This window comes from Dryas octopetala, chromosome 7 (assembly GCF_963921425.1).
Source record: "Dryas octopetala chromosome 7, drDryOcto1.1, whole genome shotgun sequence".
Classification (NCBI taxonomy): domain Eukaryota; kingdom Viridiplantae; phylum Streptophyta; class Magnoliopsida; order Rosales; family Rosaceae; genus Dryas; species Dryas octopetala.
In genome coordinates, this window is record NC_141372.1 from 2,436,487 (window position 1) to 2,456,452 (window position 19,966).

A 19,966-nucleotide genomic window follows, 5' to 3' on the forward strand; every position below is an offset into this window, starting at 1 on the left:
GATTGATAATTACAAGATGAGTGATCGGTTATTAGTAATCGATAATCACAAGAATACAAAATGATCAATCATCGAGAAAATTCATAATTGTGAAATGATTGTGATCATAAAAATTGATAGTTACAAGATAATCGGTAATTGGTGAATGTTGATTATAAGATAATTGATGATTGATAATTATAAGATAATTGGTGATCGGTTATTGGTAATCGATGATCACAAGAATACAGAATGACTGGTGATCATAAATTTAAATCTAATTAAATATTTTATTTTTAAAAATAAATATTAATATTAAATTTTCATTGAATAGTCGGTTGGAATTAAATTTTGATCATGCATGGCCATGTGATCAAGATTGTTGAAAGTCTCTCTTGCCAAAACATGAGCACATTCTTTTTTTATTTTCTAAAAAGATATTATGGGCAATTTTGTGGTACAAACTGAAGACTTCCTCTTTAAAAGGAAAATTTAATGCCACTATTAGACCATATAGTCCTTGACTTATGATATCAATTAAAAACTTAAATTAAGATAAAATAATAAAACTTATGAAGGTTAAAACTCGGACACTAACTAACTTTTGATTTAATGATATTTAACTAAATAATGTTAGAGAGATCTTAACTTCTAATATTTTCGTGTTATTGAGATAGTTCAATTAGAATGATAGTAAAATTGTTTATGCACTAAAAATTGATCCTCCCCTCCCGACAAAAAAGTTATAATCTTTCTCAAAAAAAAAAAAAAAAAGATAGTTATACCAAAACACGTGTCCTGCCTCGAGAAAAAAGTCCAAACACCCTTTCCCGTAGAAAATTTCCTTTACATATTCCCTTGTCGGTCTTATAAAATTCACATGTAAGTCCAACTTCATATTCAAGCAGAAGAAATCAGTCTAACTTCATATTTTCACTTCCAGACCCAAAAAAACAAAAATTCATATTTTCATTCTATAAAATATACCTTATTTATGCAGAAAAGAAAAATTTTCATGTTTAAAACTATAAATTTAACTCATAAATTCATAATTACCACTTTTTTTTTTTTTTTCAAACTATCTCAAAATATTATATTTCTCTCACTAAAATAGACATTCTGGTATTTTACTAAAATCGAATTTAGTAAAGAAACAACCGTTTGATGTGGATTTTTTTAAAGCATTTTATGTTTATATTATGGTTTAGTGTGCAAAAATAATAACCAAACGGTACAGACCCCGAAAAGAAAATGAAAATAAATTAGAAAAAAAAAAAAAAAAAACACAAAGCAGACGAAAGGACCACGTGTGACCACACCTTCCACAGGAGAACCTCTACGTAAGACTGGGAAGTCCTGAGGCTTCACATTCAACTGAACGAGCTAATATAGAAGCGATCCACAACTCCCAACTCCCAATTCCAAATTTCCAACCGAGCTCCAAGTTCTAACTTCTAACCAGGCAAAAATGGCTTCCATGCCCTTCTCTGCAACTATTTCAACAGCTTTACACGGTTATTTCCAAACAAAAACACGCTCAAGCTCTTCAGCTTCATGCCCTTCCATGGCTTTCTGGATCCCATCCATCAAATCCTCACTTGGGTCCTCTAAATCAGCAATTTTCCGAAATGGGTTCTCTTTACAATCGCCGAATTCTAATGGGTTTTTCTTCAAGTCTCGGTCTTTGGGTGTTTATGCAAGAGCAGCTACAGAGAAAACTCTGTATGATTTCACCGTCAAGGTACATCTTACATGCCTGGGAAATATTATATATTTTTTCCCCTTTTCCTAATTCTTGAAGTAATTATGTTTTTTTCTTCGAAATTTTTTATTCTTTATGGTTTTTTGATAAGCTCGAATACCATTCACTTGGGCGTGGCAGGGAAAAGAACCAAACTTGTAACTCAATTTTGTGTGGTGACACAAATTGGTTTGAAATTGATACGTGTGAAGTGATAAGTTTTTATTTGGTGAACATTATGTGTATGTGATTTGGACTGTTGCAAGTTACTTGATACAAGCTTAAACCTTTTACCTCTAATATTGTATGTTCAGGAGAGTAATATTTCAGGCAGAAAATTTAGATATGGATGTTGTGTTTTTCTGCTCATGCCTGGATTATTTTTTATGTAGGATATTGATGGAAAGGATGTTCCTCTTAACAAATTCAAGGGGAAGGTTCTTTTGGTTGTCAATGTTGCTTCAAAATGGTATTCATTTCTTCATTGACAAGCTCCTTTTTATATTTGTCTTTTAGTTGAGAATATATGAAGTCAATTTACGAAAGGCCTGTGTCTGTGAAAGTTTGAGATGCTTCTGAATTAACCAAAAAATATTTATTTGGATTTCAGTGGGTTGACTTCTTCAAATTACTCAGAACTGTCACACTTGTATGAGAAATACAAAACTCAAGGTATGCTGCAGCTATGGGAAATTCCTTTTGGTTATTTGCCGTACAAAATTTTCCTCTGCAAAATCTGGATTAGATTGAATTTACACAATTCTGAAAATCCTTTGGATTAGTCCTTCCTGTTACATTCTTGAAGTTGAGTGCTTCTTTCTTGTTACTCAAATTTACTTTCTTGTTGGTTGGTCAGGGTGGTGGCTGCATGGGGAGGATTAGCTTTAGAATGCATGGTTTTTGTTAATTCATCCTTGAGTACGAAACTTTTTAGCAAAAGTGTTTCTGTTGAGAGCTTATTTTCTTATGACTTGTCACAGAAATTTTATTTCCCGAAGTTCCTTTTGAGTGAACATTATAGTCAGGTGGTAATAGTTGCTGGGTGTCTTATATTCAACCTCATTGCAGGGTTTGAGATTCTAGCTTTCCCTTGCAATCAGTTTGGGGGCCAAGAACCGGGATCAAATCCGGAAATCAAGCAGTTTGCTTGTACAAGGTTTAAAGCCGAATTCCCAATTTTTGATAAGGTGGGTTTGAAGGTCAACTGCATGTTTTCCATCCATTTCATTTTTTTTTTTTCTTATTTATGGAGATGGGTCTTTCAAGTACTAAAAGTGCATAACAGGTTGATGTCAATGGACCCAGCACAGCTCCGGTTTACCAGTTTCTGAAATCAAGTGCGGGAGGGTTTTTAGGTGACATTATCAAGTGGAATTTTGAGAAGTTTTTGGTGGACAAGAATGGTAAAGTTGTCGAGAGATATCCACCAACAACATCACCTTTTCAAATTGAGGTATGCTTCCTTGTTTTACTTGGTTTTATTACATGAAAAGGGAATTACCCCCTTGAATGTCTAGTATACAGGGCTTAGGTGCAGTAGGGAAGTGGGGTTTGACAGCCACAGGTGCACACTCACCCACCTATCAGTGAGTGTGGGATAGGAGTGTCAAACAGGAATCATAAAAAGAGATATTTTATCTACAAAAGATTGATTTACTGCAACATAAGAGGACTCAAATTGGAACATAGGTTATAGAAACATGTTTCCAGATTTTGACAGAACATGTGAACTAACATATATCTTTCTTCAAGCTTTCACTTAAACTTGGGGAAGCTAGTTGATGATCAAAACCTTTCAGTTTGCAATCTGTGCTGCTTTGCAGCTTTCTTTGGATTGGAGAAAATTTCATTCATACCAAAATAAAAAAAGAAGACGATTTGCTTCTCTGTTTTTTGCTGGTCTGATTCTTTGTCTATAAATTTCTTCAGAAGGATATCCAGAAACTGGTTGCTGCGTGAAGAACAGTGTTGCACAACATGCACGGCGGAAACCAGTAAGGGGCGGCAGCGGTTTATATATTGAAATGAAATCTCTGTATATGGATTCCTAATTAGTAGTTTTTTGTGATGGATACATTCCTTTCCTTTTGTTTTCTGTTTTTCCCTCGTTTTCTGGTATATTTATCATAATTTTGTATTGATGGGAATCCAGAATCTAAAATCTAGCAATGTCATACAGCCAGATTTTGCCAATTAATCTAATGGTTAGGAACTTAGGATGAAACTATAGGATTAATAATTATCAAATAATTGATAAAAGCAATAAGGAAGATCATTTTTTAATCTCACAATTCATCAAGATCAAGAAACCAACCTATCCAATATCTTCCACAAGTAAATAATTTAAAATTCACCATGGATTGCTATTAAGTATTAACCATACAATTAATCAATTTTATCCCAATATAATATTCATAAATCATAACCAGAAATATACTAGATTTTTTAATCGAATATATGTACCTTCGATCTTAAACCAAGTTCCTTCATAACCATGCACTATTTTATTCATTGATTCATATGATATTGTCTTCGAAGTGTGAAAACTCCTCCTTTTAAATTACATTCTCTTATTCCAGCCCCTCAAGTACCGAACCACTTTTTTCTTTATACTCCATGAACTGTCATCAATCAACTACCTATTTTTCATGCATGGAAGAGGGAATTCATAACATTAATACATTATGCCTGAAATTTAAACTCCAAGTCATCTGTTCCTTCCTAGGAGTTCAAGTCCAAACTTTTTCTTTGAGACCCCAAAATCTCATCTCCTCTACTACCCCAGAGCCATACTCCCCTACGCTCCCAAAATGGATCCCTCTGATCAAACCCATAAACCATCATCAACCATTTCAGACCCAACTGATGATAATGATCATCACCATCCATCCATAACCCCCCAACCCACAATCCCATTTGCTTCAATACTCCACCAACCCTTCCAATGGCTCCAAATGCTCTCTTCAGAACTAAACCCAAGCTTCATCTTGGGTGTAATCCTCGTCTATGGCCTCAGCCAAGGCTTCTCAGGATCGTTCTTCAGAGTGGTCACTGACTATTACTGGAAAGACGTCCAAAAAGTTCAGCCCTCGGTTGGCCAAATTTACATAGGACTGTACTACATTCCGTGGGTCATGAAACCCATCTGGGGCTTATTCACCGACGTATTCCCCGTTAAAGGCTATAAACGACGGCCCTATTTTGTGGTGGCGGGGATTATAGGGACAATTTCGGCACTGACGGTTGCATTAAGCGGCAAGTTGGCTGCGGTGGTGGCCTTGGGCTGTTTGGTTGGAGTAATGGCGGGTATGGCGATCGCGGAGGTGACCATCGACGCGTGTATTGCGAAGAATAGCATCCAGATCCCAACTTTGGCTTCGGACTTGCAGAGCCTTTGTGGATTCTGCTCCTCTGCAGGAGCTTTGGTTGGGTACTCCACCAGTGGGTTTTTCGTTCATCATCTCGGTGGTCAGGTACCCATTTTTATTTTTATTTTCTCATTTTTCAATATTGTCATGGACAGGCTCCTTCTGTTGAGGTATACCTCAACTTATTTATGTTGAGGTATACCCTGTTGGGGCCCACACGAGTCGTTTTGTGTCGATCCGAACCGTTCAATTTTTACATCTCCGTAGATAGATCATCCTTGCAAAAAATTAGCCAAATCGGAAATCATTTGCCTATCTAACTTTCATCAAATAAATGGACGAACCAAATATTTTCGATGAAACCGTCCATTTGTTTTATCAAAGTTAGATAGGCAAATGATTTCCGATTTGACTAATTTTTTGCAAGGATGATCTATCAAAAAAGATGATCCTTGCGAACGGTTCGGATCGACACAAAACGACTCGTGTGGGCCCCAACAAGGTCATACCTCAACATAAATAAGTTGAGGTATACCTCAACAGAAGAAGCCTGTTGTCATGGATATATATATATATATATATTTTTTTTTTGCCACGATTGTCATGGTTGATTTATCATACATTTGTCTGAGTACAACTTTTATGTAACTGCTGTTTGTCTTTTCTTTTTCTCTCCACATAGATGATCTAGCATTTTGTAAGGAAATATTATTGTATGTGTTCATAAAGTGACATATCAAATGACGTTTTGAATTCATTCAAATCATATTAAGTATTTTTAAAAGTATAATTTGAGATTTTAGATATAAATAATTATATACATATTATAAGTTAAGTGAATTGATAATAACATATTATCATGTTATATGGTATTATGATCATACAAAAATTAAAATAATTTTTCATTATAAAAGATGCATTTGTCATATATAGTAACCTAGTTTAATTAGTTAATGCAAATTGTATTAATGTCTTTCTCTTTTTGTATGTATATGGATGTGATGGATGTTAGAGCATGTAATACACGTGTCTCAAATCATGGCACGTGTTTGGTACAGTCATGCTACTCTGAGGGAATGTGCCTGTTACTAAGACAGCTGGTACTGTTTATCTTATTGCCTTCAAGTTTCCAAGAAAATTTCATTTAACATGCAATTTTTTTCTCAAAAATTCTGGACGAATCTGCGAAATCTAAACTATTTAAAAGAACCAGAATTGTGATTAAATTTTTTATTTAAGCATTTATAAGAGAAAAATTATATCTGGCCCATACAAAATTTCTGACTTACTATTATTATTATTATTATTATTATTATTATTATATGTAATAATGTAATATGCCGTCCCTTCTGGGAATGAGATAGAACAATAATTTGGATTAACAATCTCTTCATTAATTGTTGTTGTAGGGTGCATTGGGTCTTTTGGCAATCCCACCAGTCTTACTGATTGTGATGGGCTTTGTTATATATGAAGAAAGATCGACCAGCCTCCGTTCTGACAAGAAGAAGGTCAGAAATTTCCCATTTTTCTCACTTTCAACAAATGTTTTTATTAACAAATTAATTTCCCATATTAAGTACAAACATGAAATAATGAGTCAAATGATGCTTACAAATTTTCAAGTCAAATTTTTGTGGTTTCAAATAACTCTTAAGTTACCTGGCCCGTCATTATCTATATTTTCTTGTGACAAACTCAGCAAAGTTGTCGTTGATCGCTTAAATATATAGATTAACAGCAATGTCGTGATAACATGAAATAATGAAGTATACAACTTTTTCATGTAGAAAAGTCACCATTAAGGCGAGCGAGCTCTTTCATAATTAATTTAAGCTCCGTTTGAAATTGTTGTGGAGAACCCAAAAACTACTGTGGATGACAATTCTCAATCACTTACAACAGTTTTGGTGTTTGGTAAAAAAATAAAAAAGTGCTTTGTCCTACAATTCTCAACTCCCCACAGCAAAAATATAAAGCAAGTTTGTAGGTGTTTTTGAAAGCTGCAGTGAATCACAGCAACAATGAAAATTTTATTTTACCCATAATACCCTTATTTTAGTAATTATAAATAGCCATAACAGGTTTATATTACAATTTACCAAACACTTTCATACTACTTTTTGTACTCAACACTTTTGAAAATATAGTTTACCAAACACTCAACTGCTTTACTTCACAGCTATTTTTTCTCACAACAATCTCAAACTAAACTTTAATCCTAAGCTTTATTGGTTTTCAAAATACAGAGGCGTGACTTTAGGCTTTAGCATGTGGCAGAGCCCTTTGATTCCTACAGACCAACTAGACTAGGGTCAATATGTTGTACTATCATATTTTACATATGTATATATATATATATATATGGCATATTATGCTGTTATAATGTGAATTAAGATGTATATTTTATTAAAAGTTAATTCAATCAATGTTGTAGATTGACATTTGACAACATAACAGATAACATAACATGATGGATTGTTGATAATAAATTTTTTTGTTATATATGTCACAACTCCCAAGTAACAGGGGCTCTCCAAATAGCTGCCTAAAACACTTAATATCCAATGAACAAACCAAGTTTTATTTTGTTGACATGTTAAACACCCAATTATTTAATTAAGATGCACATTGATTTCACATACAATATCTATGTTGAGCAGTTAAAAAGTAGCTAGTCATTAATTTGTGCATGTACTCCAGGCAATGGAGAAAGTAGGAGTTGCAGTTAGGGGCATGTACAAAACGATCAAATACCCTCAGGTGTGGAAGCCATCACTTTACATGTACCTATCTTTGGCACTCAGCATAAGTACCCATGAAGGCCAATTTTATTGGTACACTGACCCTACAGCTGGTCCTGCATTCTCTCAGGTCCCTCTCTATGGCAATCTCACACACTCTCTCAATATATATGCTTAGCAAATTTTATCATCACACTCTTAATCTCGACTCATTAGAAGAACTCTTGTTAAAATGTGTGTGGTTTAAATTTAAGCAGGAGTTTGTTGGGATGATCTATGCAGTTGGTGCAATGGCTTCAATGGCAGGGGTTCTAATCTACCACAAGACTCTAAAACACTACCCCTTTAGAAACCTCCTCTTCTTCGCCCAACTTCTCTATGCCACATCCGGAATGCTCGACCTTGTATTCATCCTAAGGTGGAACCTAGTCCTGGGCATTCCGGACTACTTCTTCGTCATCACAGAAGAATGTGTCTCTCGAATTGTAAGCAAAATTCGATGGATGCCCATGATTGTACTAAGCACAAGGCTCTGTCCTTTAGGCATTGAAGGCACATTTTTTGCGCTGTTGATGTGCATCGACAGCCTTGGTGCACTGTCATCTAAATGGGGTGGAGGAATGGTGCTTCATACATTTAATGTCACAAGGACTAACTTTACAAACTTGTGGTTGGCTATTCTCATCAGAAATGTGTTGAGATTTTTGACACTTGCTTTGGTATTTTTGGTCCCCATGGCTGATCAACTTGAGGTGTTGATCCCTTCGGATCTTTTGACCAAGAATTCTGGAGTGAGTGCTGAGGATGATGGGAGCTTGCAACTGGTTCCAATGAATGAGAAAATTGAAGCTTAGGTACTCATGCTCTTTTTAAATATGAGGAAATTACAGATTTGGTCCACTTATTTTATACCTAGTTCAATTTTGGTCTACGATCTTTTTTAAGTTCTGTTTTGATCCACTAATTGTTTCATTTGTTCAATAAAGGTCCAGATTTGTGACTTTAAATTTTTTAGGTTGTGTTTTCTTCAATTATAATTGAAGTATAAGTTATATTTCATCATTTCTTAGTCATAAAAACAAATTTGGAGTATTATAATCTAAGAGAATTGAAATTTGGTGAAATTTGAAAAATTGGCAGTTTTGGGTACCCTACTTTAGGGTCAATTATCTTGAGTTTTAGAACTCCAATTTGAATGATCTTTATATGGTTGTAAAGAAGAAATGCATAGCTTTAAAATAAGTATATATTTGCTGAATTTGGGTGAGATTTGATAGGGTAAAAAGCAGGCCAAATTTGAGAAAACAAATCTGGACCTTTATTGAACAAGTGAAACAATTAGTGGACCAAAACAGAACTTAAAAAAGATTGTGAACCAAAATTGAACTAGATATAAAATAACTGTACTAAATCTGTAATTTCCTCTTTTAAATATTCAGAGGATCGAAAAAATAGCATAGGCAGAATTGGGTTTTGTAAAGAATGATGATGCTTATTGGCACGTGAATTGTACATTGTACAAAATCTTAAAGAGGTTTACACAATGGACTTGCTTTTAGGGTATCATGTGTAATTCTTTTTATAAATTTATTATTATTCACAAAATTTTATAGGCTTATTATTATTTTTTGAATTTTTTTAAAGATCAAAATTTTAAAATAATATTAAATTAATTTTTATGCCCACGTGATGCCACAGTAATATTAAATTAAAACAATATTATTATTCAATATTTATAATGGTAAATATTTAGAGAATAACGTGAAAGAAAATAAATATTAAAATATGATGTGAGAATTTGAATTACTTTGAAGGCCTAAACCAAATAATAAGCCAATTTTAAATGGATGACTATTTTGGTAGAGAGGGAGAGATCGAATCCAACATATCGAGTGCGGGGCAAACATTTTCTTCCACTAAAACTACAAGTCTATAGCTACAAACACTTAAACAAAAAAATTTGATGCTTTAGAAGAAACTATTAACAAAAACCTTAGTCTAATACCATGAATTGTTCATGGTGTCATCTGATATTATATCATACACAATCTAACTTTACTAATTACTATGTCCTTCTCTATCCAAGAAAAAGAAAACATTACCATAGCCTTTTATTAAAGAAAGAAATTACTCTGTCCTAAATTTGTTTTGATGTCGATTTACTCTGTCTTAATTGTTAAATACCAAAATGGTTCTTTGCTAGTTTGACTCCTCCACAAACCCATTTTTCATTGACTTGCGTTGACCTGCCCTAGCCCAAAGTCTTTCGCTTTTTCTTCTTTTCCACATTTTTTTACCATAATAACGCAAGAAAAATAAAACAAATCCAACGGCTAATTCTCCATCAAAAGACCACTGGACCTACAATCTAAATTGTCTATTTCGCCCTCAGTTCTGACTTCTGACGTGGCTCTAAACTACTGGCTCTTCTCATGTCTTCTTCATCTCTCTTTCTCTCTCTCTCTCTCTCTCTCTCTCTCTCGCCCTCAGGTGGTCGCGTCGCTGCTACGAAACCAAACCATAACATTGCTGTGAGCTTTTGGTTCATCACTATCAGCTCTCACATGGTAACCTACTTTCTTTTTCTCTTATTAATTTATTTTTTCTCTTTACAATTCTTTATTTCCTAAATGTAATGGTATGAATCTCACTTTTCTTTATGTAAATATTAATTTTCAAGCATGTGGGTTTTGTTCCTAAACCAAAAAGCATTCCTTTATGCAAAATTAGGGTTTCGTTTTTTGGTAATTTTCTCAGTCAATTTTTCTTCTTTAAACCAATATAATGCTCTTCTTGGTTGCTGAGACAATTTTGGCATAGGACCTGAGAATCTAAAAGTCTGTGCTTGATAAACTTACTTTAGGCTATCTTTTTGTCGTGTTCGAGAAAATTAAAAATACCAGAGCTTATTTAGCCTTAAAAGTTCTCTTTTTTTCATTCTTTCCTTTGTTTGCTATTTTTTTTCTTCGTTTTATAGGGAACCAAACAGATGGCTATGTCCCTATTTTTTGGGTTTTTCAAAATATAGATTTTATGTATTTTTTTATTTGACTTTGTTGTCAAGCTTTTATAATACCACAACTACATCTATAATGTTTCGCTTTCAATTTGTGGATTATGCCTACTATGATTTTATAGTTCTTGATATGAACAGTACTTTTCGTGTTTCATTGTAAGTTACTCTAGCAAGAAAACATTCCCGTGTCTTGTTTGAATGTTGACTAAATTGTATGTTTATCATCATTTGTAGGCTAACAGGCACACCATCATTCTAATGCAAACTTCTCAGAACAAAGCAACTAGAACCTTTATGGATTATGATTCAATAAGTCAAGCAATGGATGGTATGTTGTGTTTATGCTTGTTGTTATTATACTTCTAACTTTTTTATTTTATTTTATAAGAACTGCTATTATTACACTATCATTATTATCATTGTTCAAATCATTTGACTCCAGAATGCATTTAGCCCTTGAAGCTAGCTATGAAACTTCTTCCTTATGTCATTCAAATGAAATATATGACTGTAAAGGGAATTGTTATATATATAAAAAAAATGCTTGTGAGCTGCTGATTTCTCAAAAGAAACTGAAGAAAGGGCATAGATGATTTATATAGTAAGAGACAGCAAGGCATTTACTTTCACCTCATAGGATGAATAACTACATTTTTCATAAAAGTGAAGGATTTGATGATTGATTAGTAGGGAGTATTAGGGGTACCTTGCTTGGGCAATGTGAGATCTGTAGACCTGTATGGGGTAAAGAAATGAAAGATTAGCATGTCCTCAGTGGATATGAATGTCAACTGTGAGTGAGTATACTATACTACATATGTTAGGATTAGTGTACTTGTTTTCATGGAAACATGATAATTCATGTCACATATAATACTTCCACTTCATATGAGAGAAAACTCGGTTTTTCCGCATGTCCCATTTTTTCTTTTTTCTATGCATATATATATGTATATCTTTCTGGTGAGTTTTTTTAAATGTCTTGGTTAACAATTGGATACTGTTTCTCGTATTTTTGGATGAAAAGGGGTACAATGTGGTTAGAACCCTCAATTTTTTGTTTGCATTCACTGGTGGTTATGCTGCTGCGCATGTATAGGTATATGTGGGCTGTATGAGAGGAAGCTGAGGGAGTTAAATCCAGCAATTAGAAATATCTCTTATGACATCGGAGATCTCTATAATTTTATCGATGGCCTCGCTGACATGAGTGCTTTAGTGTATGTTTCTCTCTCTCTCTCTCTCCCCCTCTCACTCTGTCTTTCTTTGTCTCTCTGTCTCTCTCTGTCACACACACACACACACACACAATTATTATGGAATCTATATACACACACACATATGGTTGTGTTCTTGAAATACATTCTTTTTTGGTCTTTTAAACTATAGAGCAACAGATTCAATTGTCTAGAAAGACATATGGAAGTTTAAATAATTTATAATTTTGTATAAAAATAAACAAGGTTCTTTTCCAGTTCAAGATTTTAAGGTTCAGACTTTTTCTTTTTCCATCACGCTGCAAAGCCAAACAGGAGTTACCATAGGCCTGCTCATAGAAGGAATAGGCTGGCTAGCTGCATGGCATGCTTACTTTATCCATCCACTAAAGCCCACTCAATGGACATCCAGTTTAATTTGAAAGTTGCCCTGGTAGGAAACTGATACTTTGCTTCTGATTCTGGTTTGCAGTTATGATCACTCAATTCAGGCTTATCTGCCATATGACCGACAGTGGATTAAACAAAGGACACTTCGGCATCTACAAAAACTGGCACATTGAATATGATCAATGCTGCAGCTTAGTTCTGTATTGATCACCAAAAGAGTATTTGTAGACTGGAATCCAATATGAAGGAAATACCTATGAAGTGTATAATTTTAGATTATCTGGGCTTTGCATCTGGTCTATGTTTAGTATGGTGTTGTACCTTTTCCCCTTTATGCACATATCTTTAAAGTAGTGGTGGCTTTGCACAAGTTTCAGATGAAAAGGAACTCTTGTATTGGGTGGTTAATTCCGTAGCAATGCACTCTCTTTGTTTCAAAAGCTTGACAATTGTGATATTAGACTTTTGTACTATCTAAACTTCCTACTTTGTTGTTAAGAGTTCATATTTTATTACTTCTACAACCTTACACCATGTCACCCAGCATGATTGTTTTCCAAGGGTTTGTGGAACTGCAGACTTGTTTGTGCATATCAGAAATTCAGAATCATAGAATTATTTGTGCATGCCTTGTGACATAAATATTGTATGTTACAAAACAAGTCCTGCCAAATCTGTTATTCCATAAGAAGGGGGTTACATATGATGATTAATTTGCTCGATATTAGTGGTTGAGAATTTTTAAATTCTCTTTGTAAGAATATAATTCTTTTTCTTTTTTCTTTTTTCTTTTGCTCGATACTTCTTTGTTGCTGGGCTTTTTGCCTCCAATTTACCAGAAAAAAAAATCACCGAAAAGCATGTCGGACCAAAATGCTATTTTAACGTAATGTGGGGGCAAGACTGCAAAAACAGTACACCACAACAAGGTTTTCAAACATCAAAGTATCAAACGGGTAATCGCCGACTTCGGGCGCCAAATAGGTTGTTCGTATTTCCCTCGGAAACGCCTTCCGTAATTGTCGCTTTTGTATATATATATTGCAAGACTGTCACTTTTATATTATCTTCTGCTTGGAGTAAAAACCCTTAAATATCTTTCTGGCGCCATGACCTCCGATCATATTGACTTTGTGAAAAGATCAAAAACACCATCGTCATCAAGCAGAGGATCATCAAAATTGATGAATTTTAACTTGGATGATCTCCCCGACATTGTTTTGGTTGAAATTCTTTGTCGACTTCCTCGCAATCAATTAGTTTTTCAATGTAGGTGTGTGTCCAAGCGTTGGTGCACTTTGATCTCCGATCCTTATTTGATAGGGCGCTTTCTGCGTCTTCAGATTGATAAACAAACCCCAATAGTGGGCACTCTGATAAACCTCAAAGGTAAAAACGGTCGGTTTGATCCGTTCATGTTCAAGAACAGTACTAGTAGTAGTAATGGTGATGATGCTAGTGATTATTACAAATGTCGTTTCATTGATTTTGAAAACCCAGCTGTAGTTGGAGACAAGTCTGGGATTGCCTGCCTTGGCGTGTGTGGAGGGTGTTTGCGGATGTGTGACTACCAGTACCTACCTGATACTCTGGTTGTTTACGAGTTGAAAGAAGAACAAGATGATCGTGATCAGATGGTTGTCGATGGAGCTGTCAAATCTCAAATGAGAGCTTATTCACTGGACCAAAGTATGTTTCCGGTTGATGATGATGTGGTTGAGCCGATAGCTTTTGACCCCAATAACGAGGATATCTTGTATCTAAATATCGATGGAGATATTGTCAAGTGGGACATTCGTACAAGAAAGTGGTCAAAGTTACCAGCAAGAAAGAGTGAAATTAATAATGGTTACTTCTTCCCATTTGTGCTTCCATGGTGAAGGAACTAGCAGCTAGCTACTAGATATATAGGAAGAACTAAAGTACTAAACTTGTTTTCATTAAAGTTTTCAGGATTCAGCGGTTCACTTGTATTTGCTGGTGACTTAACTCTTTCTTTTATTATTATTTTTGGTCAACTCTTTATTCTCATTATACATGGAGGAGCATTGTGAATTTATTAACTAAAGCAGAAATTTTCAATATATACATTGAGGGGCTTGAGAAAGCGCAACTTTTGTTCAGTTAGATTAATTGGCCTTGCGCAACTTTTGTTCAGGTTTTATTTTTGCTGGTGCAGTTGGTTTTCTCTTTTGGCTTTGCTAATTATTGTTTCAGATTTCTGGTGCAGTTGGCATTTCCTTGCCCTGATTAATTTCCATCATGGCTTGGAGCTTTGCAGCATGCTTAAAGTGATCTCCTTTCCTTTTGGGTTTGTCTAGCTGCAGGTGCATTTGGCTTCCATTCAGACTGAGTCAATTTTTTGGTTTTACCTGATCATTGCCCTCTGCTAGCTAGTTCCACACTTCCTCTTTTGCCTTCTTCATGGTCTGGTTTAGAATTAGGTATAACAATTTGTGTGTGTGTGCCCGTTTATGCTCTTTGTTTTTGGTGAATGTTCATTCCAGAGTCTGGGTGTGGATTTGTAGAAGATTGTAATTGAATGGCTTGACTTTATTGATCATTCATGCACATATTTATACAAGTGAGAGACTTGGTTTACAAGTAAACAATATACAAGGAATCCTAAGAGAATACAACTAGGATACTAGTCGGGTGAGGAATCCTTGAGTGCCAAGGAAACTTGCTTAACAGCCCCCCGCAAACTTGGCGGCCTGGGGAAGACAAGTTTGGATCGCAGAAGCAAAAACCGAGCCTTGTGCAAGCCTTTAGTGAGAATATCAGCAGGCTGATCAAGTGAGGGAAGATATTGAACTGTATGAGACCCTAACTTAACTCGTTCACGCACAAAGTGATAATCCAGCTCAATGTGTTTTGTTCGAGCATGAAAGACAGGATTGGAAGCCATATAAGTGGTACTGAGATTGTCACAATAAAGTGTGATCTTAGAAGAGACTGGTTGACACAGATCACGGAGAAGATAAGTGATCCAAACAGATTCCGCACAAGCATGAGCCAGGGCACGATACTCAGATTCAGCACTAGAGCGGGAGACCGTGTGTTGTTTGGAAGAACTCCAAGAGACGAGGTTGGCACCATGATAGACCAAGTACCCAGAAGTAGAACGGCGAGTATCAGGGCAACCTGCCCAATCAGCATCAGAGAAGGCACGAATGGTCAATGCACCAGGAGAGCGTCGGAAAACAATGCCCAAGTCTATAGAACCTTTAATGTAGCGAAGGATTCGTTTGGCGGCAATGAGATGTGTAGGCGTGGGGGAAGCCATAAACTGCGCAACGTGATTGACTGCATAAGCTATATCAGGACGGGTGAGAGTCAAATATTGGAGGGAGCCCACCAAATGTCGAAATGCCGAAGGATCAGGAAGAGGAGATCCATCTTGATGAGACAACTGAGTTTTGGCCGCAACTGGAGTGTTGCACGGCTTGCAATCAGTCATGGAGACACGACGAAGTATGTCCGCAGCATACTTTGATTGAGAGAGATGTAACCCAGATGCAGTGTGAAGAACCTCGAGACCAAGAAAGTAGTGGAGAAGGCCCAAGTCCTTAATTTCAAATTCACGCCCAAGCACAGTAATGAAGGAAGTGAGGAGAGATGAACTGCTGCCTGTAAGCACAATGTCATCAACATATAATAGTAATACCATAAAGTGAGTGCCATGAGAGTAAACAAAAAGAGAAGAGTCAGCTTGACTTTGGCGAAACCCGGCCTTGATAATAAAGGTGCTGAAGCGATGAAACCATGCGCGTGGGGCTTGCTTGAGGCCATAGAGGGCACGATGAAGCTTACAGACGTGAGTAGGATGAGCAGGATCAATGAATCCAGGTGGTTGAGCCATGTAAACATCTTCATCAAGAAAGCCATGCAGGAAGGCATTCTTGACATCAAGTTGACGAATGGACCAGCCGCGATTGACCGCCAAACTAAGGACTGTACGAACAGTGGCAGGTTTGACAACGGGGCTAAAAGTCTCATCATAGTCAAACCCATGTTGTTGATGAAACCCCTTTGCCACAAGACGAGCTTTATAGCGCTCAAGAGACCCATCAGACTTCTGTTTGATTCGGTACACCCACTTACAACCAACAATATTGTGAGAAGAAGAGGCAGGAACAAGAGACCAAGTCTTGTTGCGAAGAAGAGCATTAAACTCTTCAGTCATAGCCTGGCGCCATTCAGGACACTTGGAGGCTTGACTGAAGCAGGTGGGTTCTGAAACCTGAGAAGAAAAGGCAGCAACAAGATTAGCAGGTAAGGGATACCGAATAGTACCATCAGTTCGAACCTTGGGTTTGACAACACCCGCGCGAAGTCGAGTCGTCATGGGGTGTTGAGAAGCAGGAGGAGTGTCGGGCTCTGAATCGGACGAGGAAGGCGGAGCTGAGGAGTCCGATGGGGACGGTGGAGCTGGCGGCGGAGTGGGTGGAGGAGTAGGCGGCGGAGACAAAGGAGCAGGCGTCGGTGGTGGTGGAGCCGGAGCAGGAAGCGCGGAGAGTGGGCGAAGTAGTAGTTCCACAGAAGAAGTTGAAGACGATGCAGGCCGGGGTTGGCGAAAAGGAAAATGTTGTTCATTGAAGACGACATGTCTGGAGATATATAAACGTTGTGTGGTAGGCTCCCAACAACGATAGCCTTTATGCTGCAAGCTGTAACCCAAAAATACACATTCTATGGAACGGGACATAAGCTTGTTAGTAACATACGACCCCAAGTGAGGATAGCAGGCACAACCAAAGGAACGAAGAAAAGAGTAAGGGGCAGGACGACCATAGAGACGGGAGTAAGGCGTTGCCCAACCAAGAACAGCGGAAGGCAACAAATTAATGAGAAAGACGGCAGTAAGAGCAGCTTCCGCCCAAAAAGAAAGAGGAGCACCGGAGGTGTCCAATAAAATACGAGTAATGGTGGCTATATGGCGATGTTTCCGCTCAGCAAGCCCATTTTGTTCGGGCGTGTGAGGACACGAAATACGATGAACAATGCCATGAGTTCTAAGAAATGCAGAGAATAAATTATTAACAAATTCCGTGCCACCATCACTCTGAAAATATTTGATAGAAACCCCAAAAATATTAAGAATCATATGATAAAAGGTAGTAAAGTGATGAAGAACTTCAGATTTCTGGCGCATAGGAAAAATCCAAGAAAAACGACTAAAATCATCTGTAAATAAGACATAATATTTATAGCCAGAATTGGACGGAACAGAAGACATCCATACATCAGAATGAATCAAATAAAATAAAGAGGGAGCAATATTATTAGGAGAAATAAAGGGAAGTTTATGAGACTTGCCCAAAGCACACGGCTTACAAAACGAAGAAGATAATTTAAAGCGAGAACCTAAACAAAGAGAGGGAACTAGGCGAGACAAAACAGCACGGGATGGATGTCCAAGACGGTTGTGCCATAATGCAGAGACAGACGCAGACAAAGCTTGAGGAGAGGCAATAGGTAATGGATAAAGACCATTCTTACATGGGCCCTGAAAAAGACAACGACCAGAAGATAAGTCAAAAATAGAAAAGCCAGTGGGGTCAAAAACAAAACGAACAGAGTTATCTTTTGTAAATTGAGCAACAGAAAGGAGATTATGCGCAATGTGAGGCACATGGAAAACATTATTCAAACGAAAGGAGGAGGAACCAAGACGAAGGGGTATGTTACCAGTAGTAGCTATAGAAAGATTGTCACCATTGCCAATAAAAACAGCATGATTACCAGTGTAAGGGACAGGATCCTGCAAAGCGCTACCATTGTTGGTCATGTGATGAGTCGCCCCAGTGTCAGGGAGCCAAAATTGATCAGAAGAAGTCGTCGGCTGAGAGACAGGATGCGAGGTGTGCAGACCCGCAAATGGAGAATCAGGATGAATGGGGCGATGTGGACACATTGGGAAGGTATGACCAGGATTGCTACAGTAGGTGCACCATGTGGCTTGTGGAGAAGCCCCAAGAAGACCAGAACCACTGGACGGTGGCGGAGCAGGAAGAGAGGGCGACGGCGATGGCCACGAGGCAGACCAATAGGGTTGCTGCGGAGAAGAAGAGGACTGATGGTGCGACGAAGCAGACGGAGGTGTCGAAAACTGCTGCCAGTGTCCGCGACTACGCCCACGTTGGCCGCGACCACGATGCCAGCCACGACCGCCACCACGACCACCACGCCAGGAACCGCCACGACCTCCACCAGAGTAGCCGGAGTGAGGAGCACCAGTAGAATTGGAGAAGGAGGACGGCCGAGGCTGATGAGCAGCAAGGAACGCCTGAGATGCCGTGGTCGAAGAAAGCGAAAGAGATTGGGCCTCAAAAGAAAGGAGCCGAGCACGCAAGTCAGGGAACATGGGAAGCGGGGGAGAGTTCAAAATAGCAGTAACAAGCATAGCGAAGTCCGGACCAAGACCGCGAAGAATAGCCGTCACCAAGTCATCATTCGAAACTGGTTGTTGGATAGCAGCAAGCGCATCAGAGAAGGATTTGGCATGCTGAAGATACTCCGAGATAGAGCGAGTACCCTTTTGCAATCCCATGAGTTGAAACCGAAGATTGGCTGCATTCGCAATAGAAATTTGTGAAAAATGTTGTTTGAGACAATCCCAGATGGCCTTAGCAGTGGAGTGGCCGACAGTCATAGCAAGAATAGGCTCGGAGAGGGTGGAGTTAAGATAGCTAACCACCAATTGGTCATTCTGAAACCATGTAAGATACGCAGGATTAGGCTGAATAGGATGACCATCAGTGGAAGGAAGGAAAGCCAACGGTGCCTCACAAGTACCATCCACATACTTCCAGAGACCATGACCCACAAGAAACGGGCGAAGAAGACTCTCCCAAATCAGATAATTGCTTTCGGTGAGTTTGAAGAAGTGACCCACATTCGGGCCAGGGAGGGAGAGGGGAGCAGCAGCCGAGAGAGGAGGAATAGGATCGGAGGAGGCTGAAGTCGTCATGGGAAGAAAAGGAAAGAGACAAGGGTTTAGGAAAAATAAAGAGGAGACTAGGGTTTAGTTCGCGAGAACCTCTGATACCATGTAGAAGATTGTAATTGAATGGCTTGACTTTATTGATCATTCATGCACATATTTATACAAGTGAGAGACTTGGTTTACAAGTAAACAATATACAAGGAATCCTAAGAGAATACAACTAGGATACTAGTCGGGTGAGGAATCCTTGAGTGCCAAGGAAACTTGCTTAACAGGATTGCTATTCCAATTCTCTTGTTAAGAGTTATTGGCATATACAGTCATACCACATTATTGGTATACATAGTCATACCACTTTCTTCTTAATTCTTAAGTTATTCGTGTGAATAAGTGCAGGCGCTAATGGTTGATGTTTGTGACTGAGATTGATATCATTGCACTTCTGCGGCTCTGCAGCCAAAGTCCTTATTCCTGCATATTGTAGTACTCGTACCAACTGCACTTCTGGGTCTGTAGGACAATGATAAGTTTGTGTCTGATTCTGGTTCGCAGTTATTAATTC

The 19,966-nt window shown here is 37.7% G+C and overlaps 4 protein-coding genes across 4 annotated transcripts; all 4 read left to right on the top strand.

Annotated features, from left to right (window-relative positions):
- The first annotated feature begins 1,331 nt into the window (after positions 1–1,331).
- On the top strand, positions 1,332–3,867 carry LOC147278388 (phospholipid hydroperoxide glutathione peroxidase 1, chloroplastic-like). Its single transcript, XM_086249544.1, has 6 exons — positions 1,332–1,720; positions 2,113–2,189; positions 2,331–2,392; positions 2,789–2,907; positions 3,006–3,173; positions 3,650–3,867. Exons 1-6 carry the CDS (start codon positions 1,448–1,450, stop codon positions 3,677–3,679), a joined length of 729 nt encoding a protein of 242 aa, XP_086105670.1. The 5' UTR covers positions 1,332–1,447; the 3' UTR covers positions 3,680–3,867.
- Positions 3,868–4,530: 663 nt separating this feature from the next.
- On the top strand, positions 4,531–8,686 carry LOC147278389 (Major facilitator superfamily protein). Its single transcript, XM_086250158.1, has 4 exons — positions 4,531–5,193; positions 6,498–6,599; positions 7,792–7,962; positions 8,090–8,686. Exons 1-4 carry the CDS (start codon positions 4,531–4,533, stop codon positions 8,684–8,686), a joined length of 1,533 nt encoding a protein of 510 aa, XP_086106284.1.
- Positions 8,687–10,266: 1,580 nt separating this feature from the next.
- Positions 10,267–12,970, top strand: LOC147278390 (enhancer of rudimentary protein). The gene is made up of 4 exons (XM_086251449.1): positions 10,267–10,399; positions 11,083–11,176; positions 11,948–12,068; positions 12,538–12,970. Exons 1-4 carry the CDS (start codon positions 10,397–10,399, stop codon positions 12,626–12,628), a joined length of 309 nt encoding a protein of 102 aa, XP_086107575.1. The 5' UTR covers positions 10,267–10,396; the 3' UTR covers positions 12,629–12,970.
- Positions 12,971–13,564: 594 nt separating this feature from the next.
- LOC147278391 (uncharacterized) lies at positions 13,565–14,335 on the top strand. The gene has a single exon (XM_086250159.1). It carries the CDS (start codon positions 13,565–13,567, stop codon positions 14,333–14,335), a length of 771 nt encoding a protein of 256 aa, XP_086106285.1.
- The last annotated feature ends 5,631 nt before the right edge of the window (positions 14,336–19,966 follow it).

Excerpts from the sequence above, each read along its gene's own strand:
- LOC147278388 (XM_086249544.1), top strand. The coding sequence starts at position 1,448 with ATGGCTTCCATGCCCTTCTCTGCAACTATTTCAACAGCTTTACACGGT. Across the intron at positions 2,908-3,005 it reads AATTCCCAATTTTTGATAAG|GTTGATGTCAATGGACCCAG; the intron begins GTGGGTTTGAAG and ends AGTGCATAACAG. Across the intron at positions 3,174-3,649 it reads CATCACCTTTTCAAATTGAG|AAGGATATCCAGAAACTGGT; the intron begins GTATGCTTCCTT and ends AAATTTCTTCAG.
- LOC147278389 (XM_086250158.1), top strand. The coding sequence starts at position 4,531 with ATGGATCCCTCTGATCAAACCCATAAACCATCATCAACCATTTCAGAC. Across the intron at positions 5,194-6,497 it reads TTCATCATCTCGGTGGTCAG|GGTGCATTGGGTCTTTTGGC; the intron begins GTACCCATTTTT and ends TTGTTGTTGTAG. Across the intron at positions 7,963-8,089 it reads CTGGTCCTGCATTCTCTCAG|GAGTTTGTTGGGATGATCTA; the intron begins GTCCCTCTCTAT and ends AAATTTAAGCAG.
- LOC147278390 (XM_086251449.1), top strand. Across the intron at positions 11,177-11,947 it reads AATAAGTCAAGCAATGGATG|GTATATGTGGGCTGTATGAG; the intron begins GTATGTTGTGTT and ends GCGCATGTATAG. Across the intron at positions 12,069-12,537 it reads GCTGACATGAGTGCTTTAGT|TTATGATCACTCAATTCAGG; the intron begins GTATGTTTCTCT and ends TCTGGTTTGCAG.
- LOC147278391 (XM_086250159.1), top strand. The coding sequence starts at position 13,565 with ATGACCTCCGATCATATTGACTTTGTGAAAAGATCAAAAACACCATCG.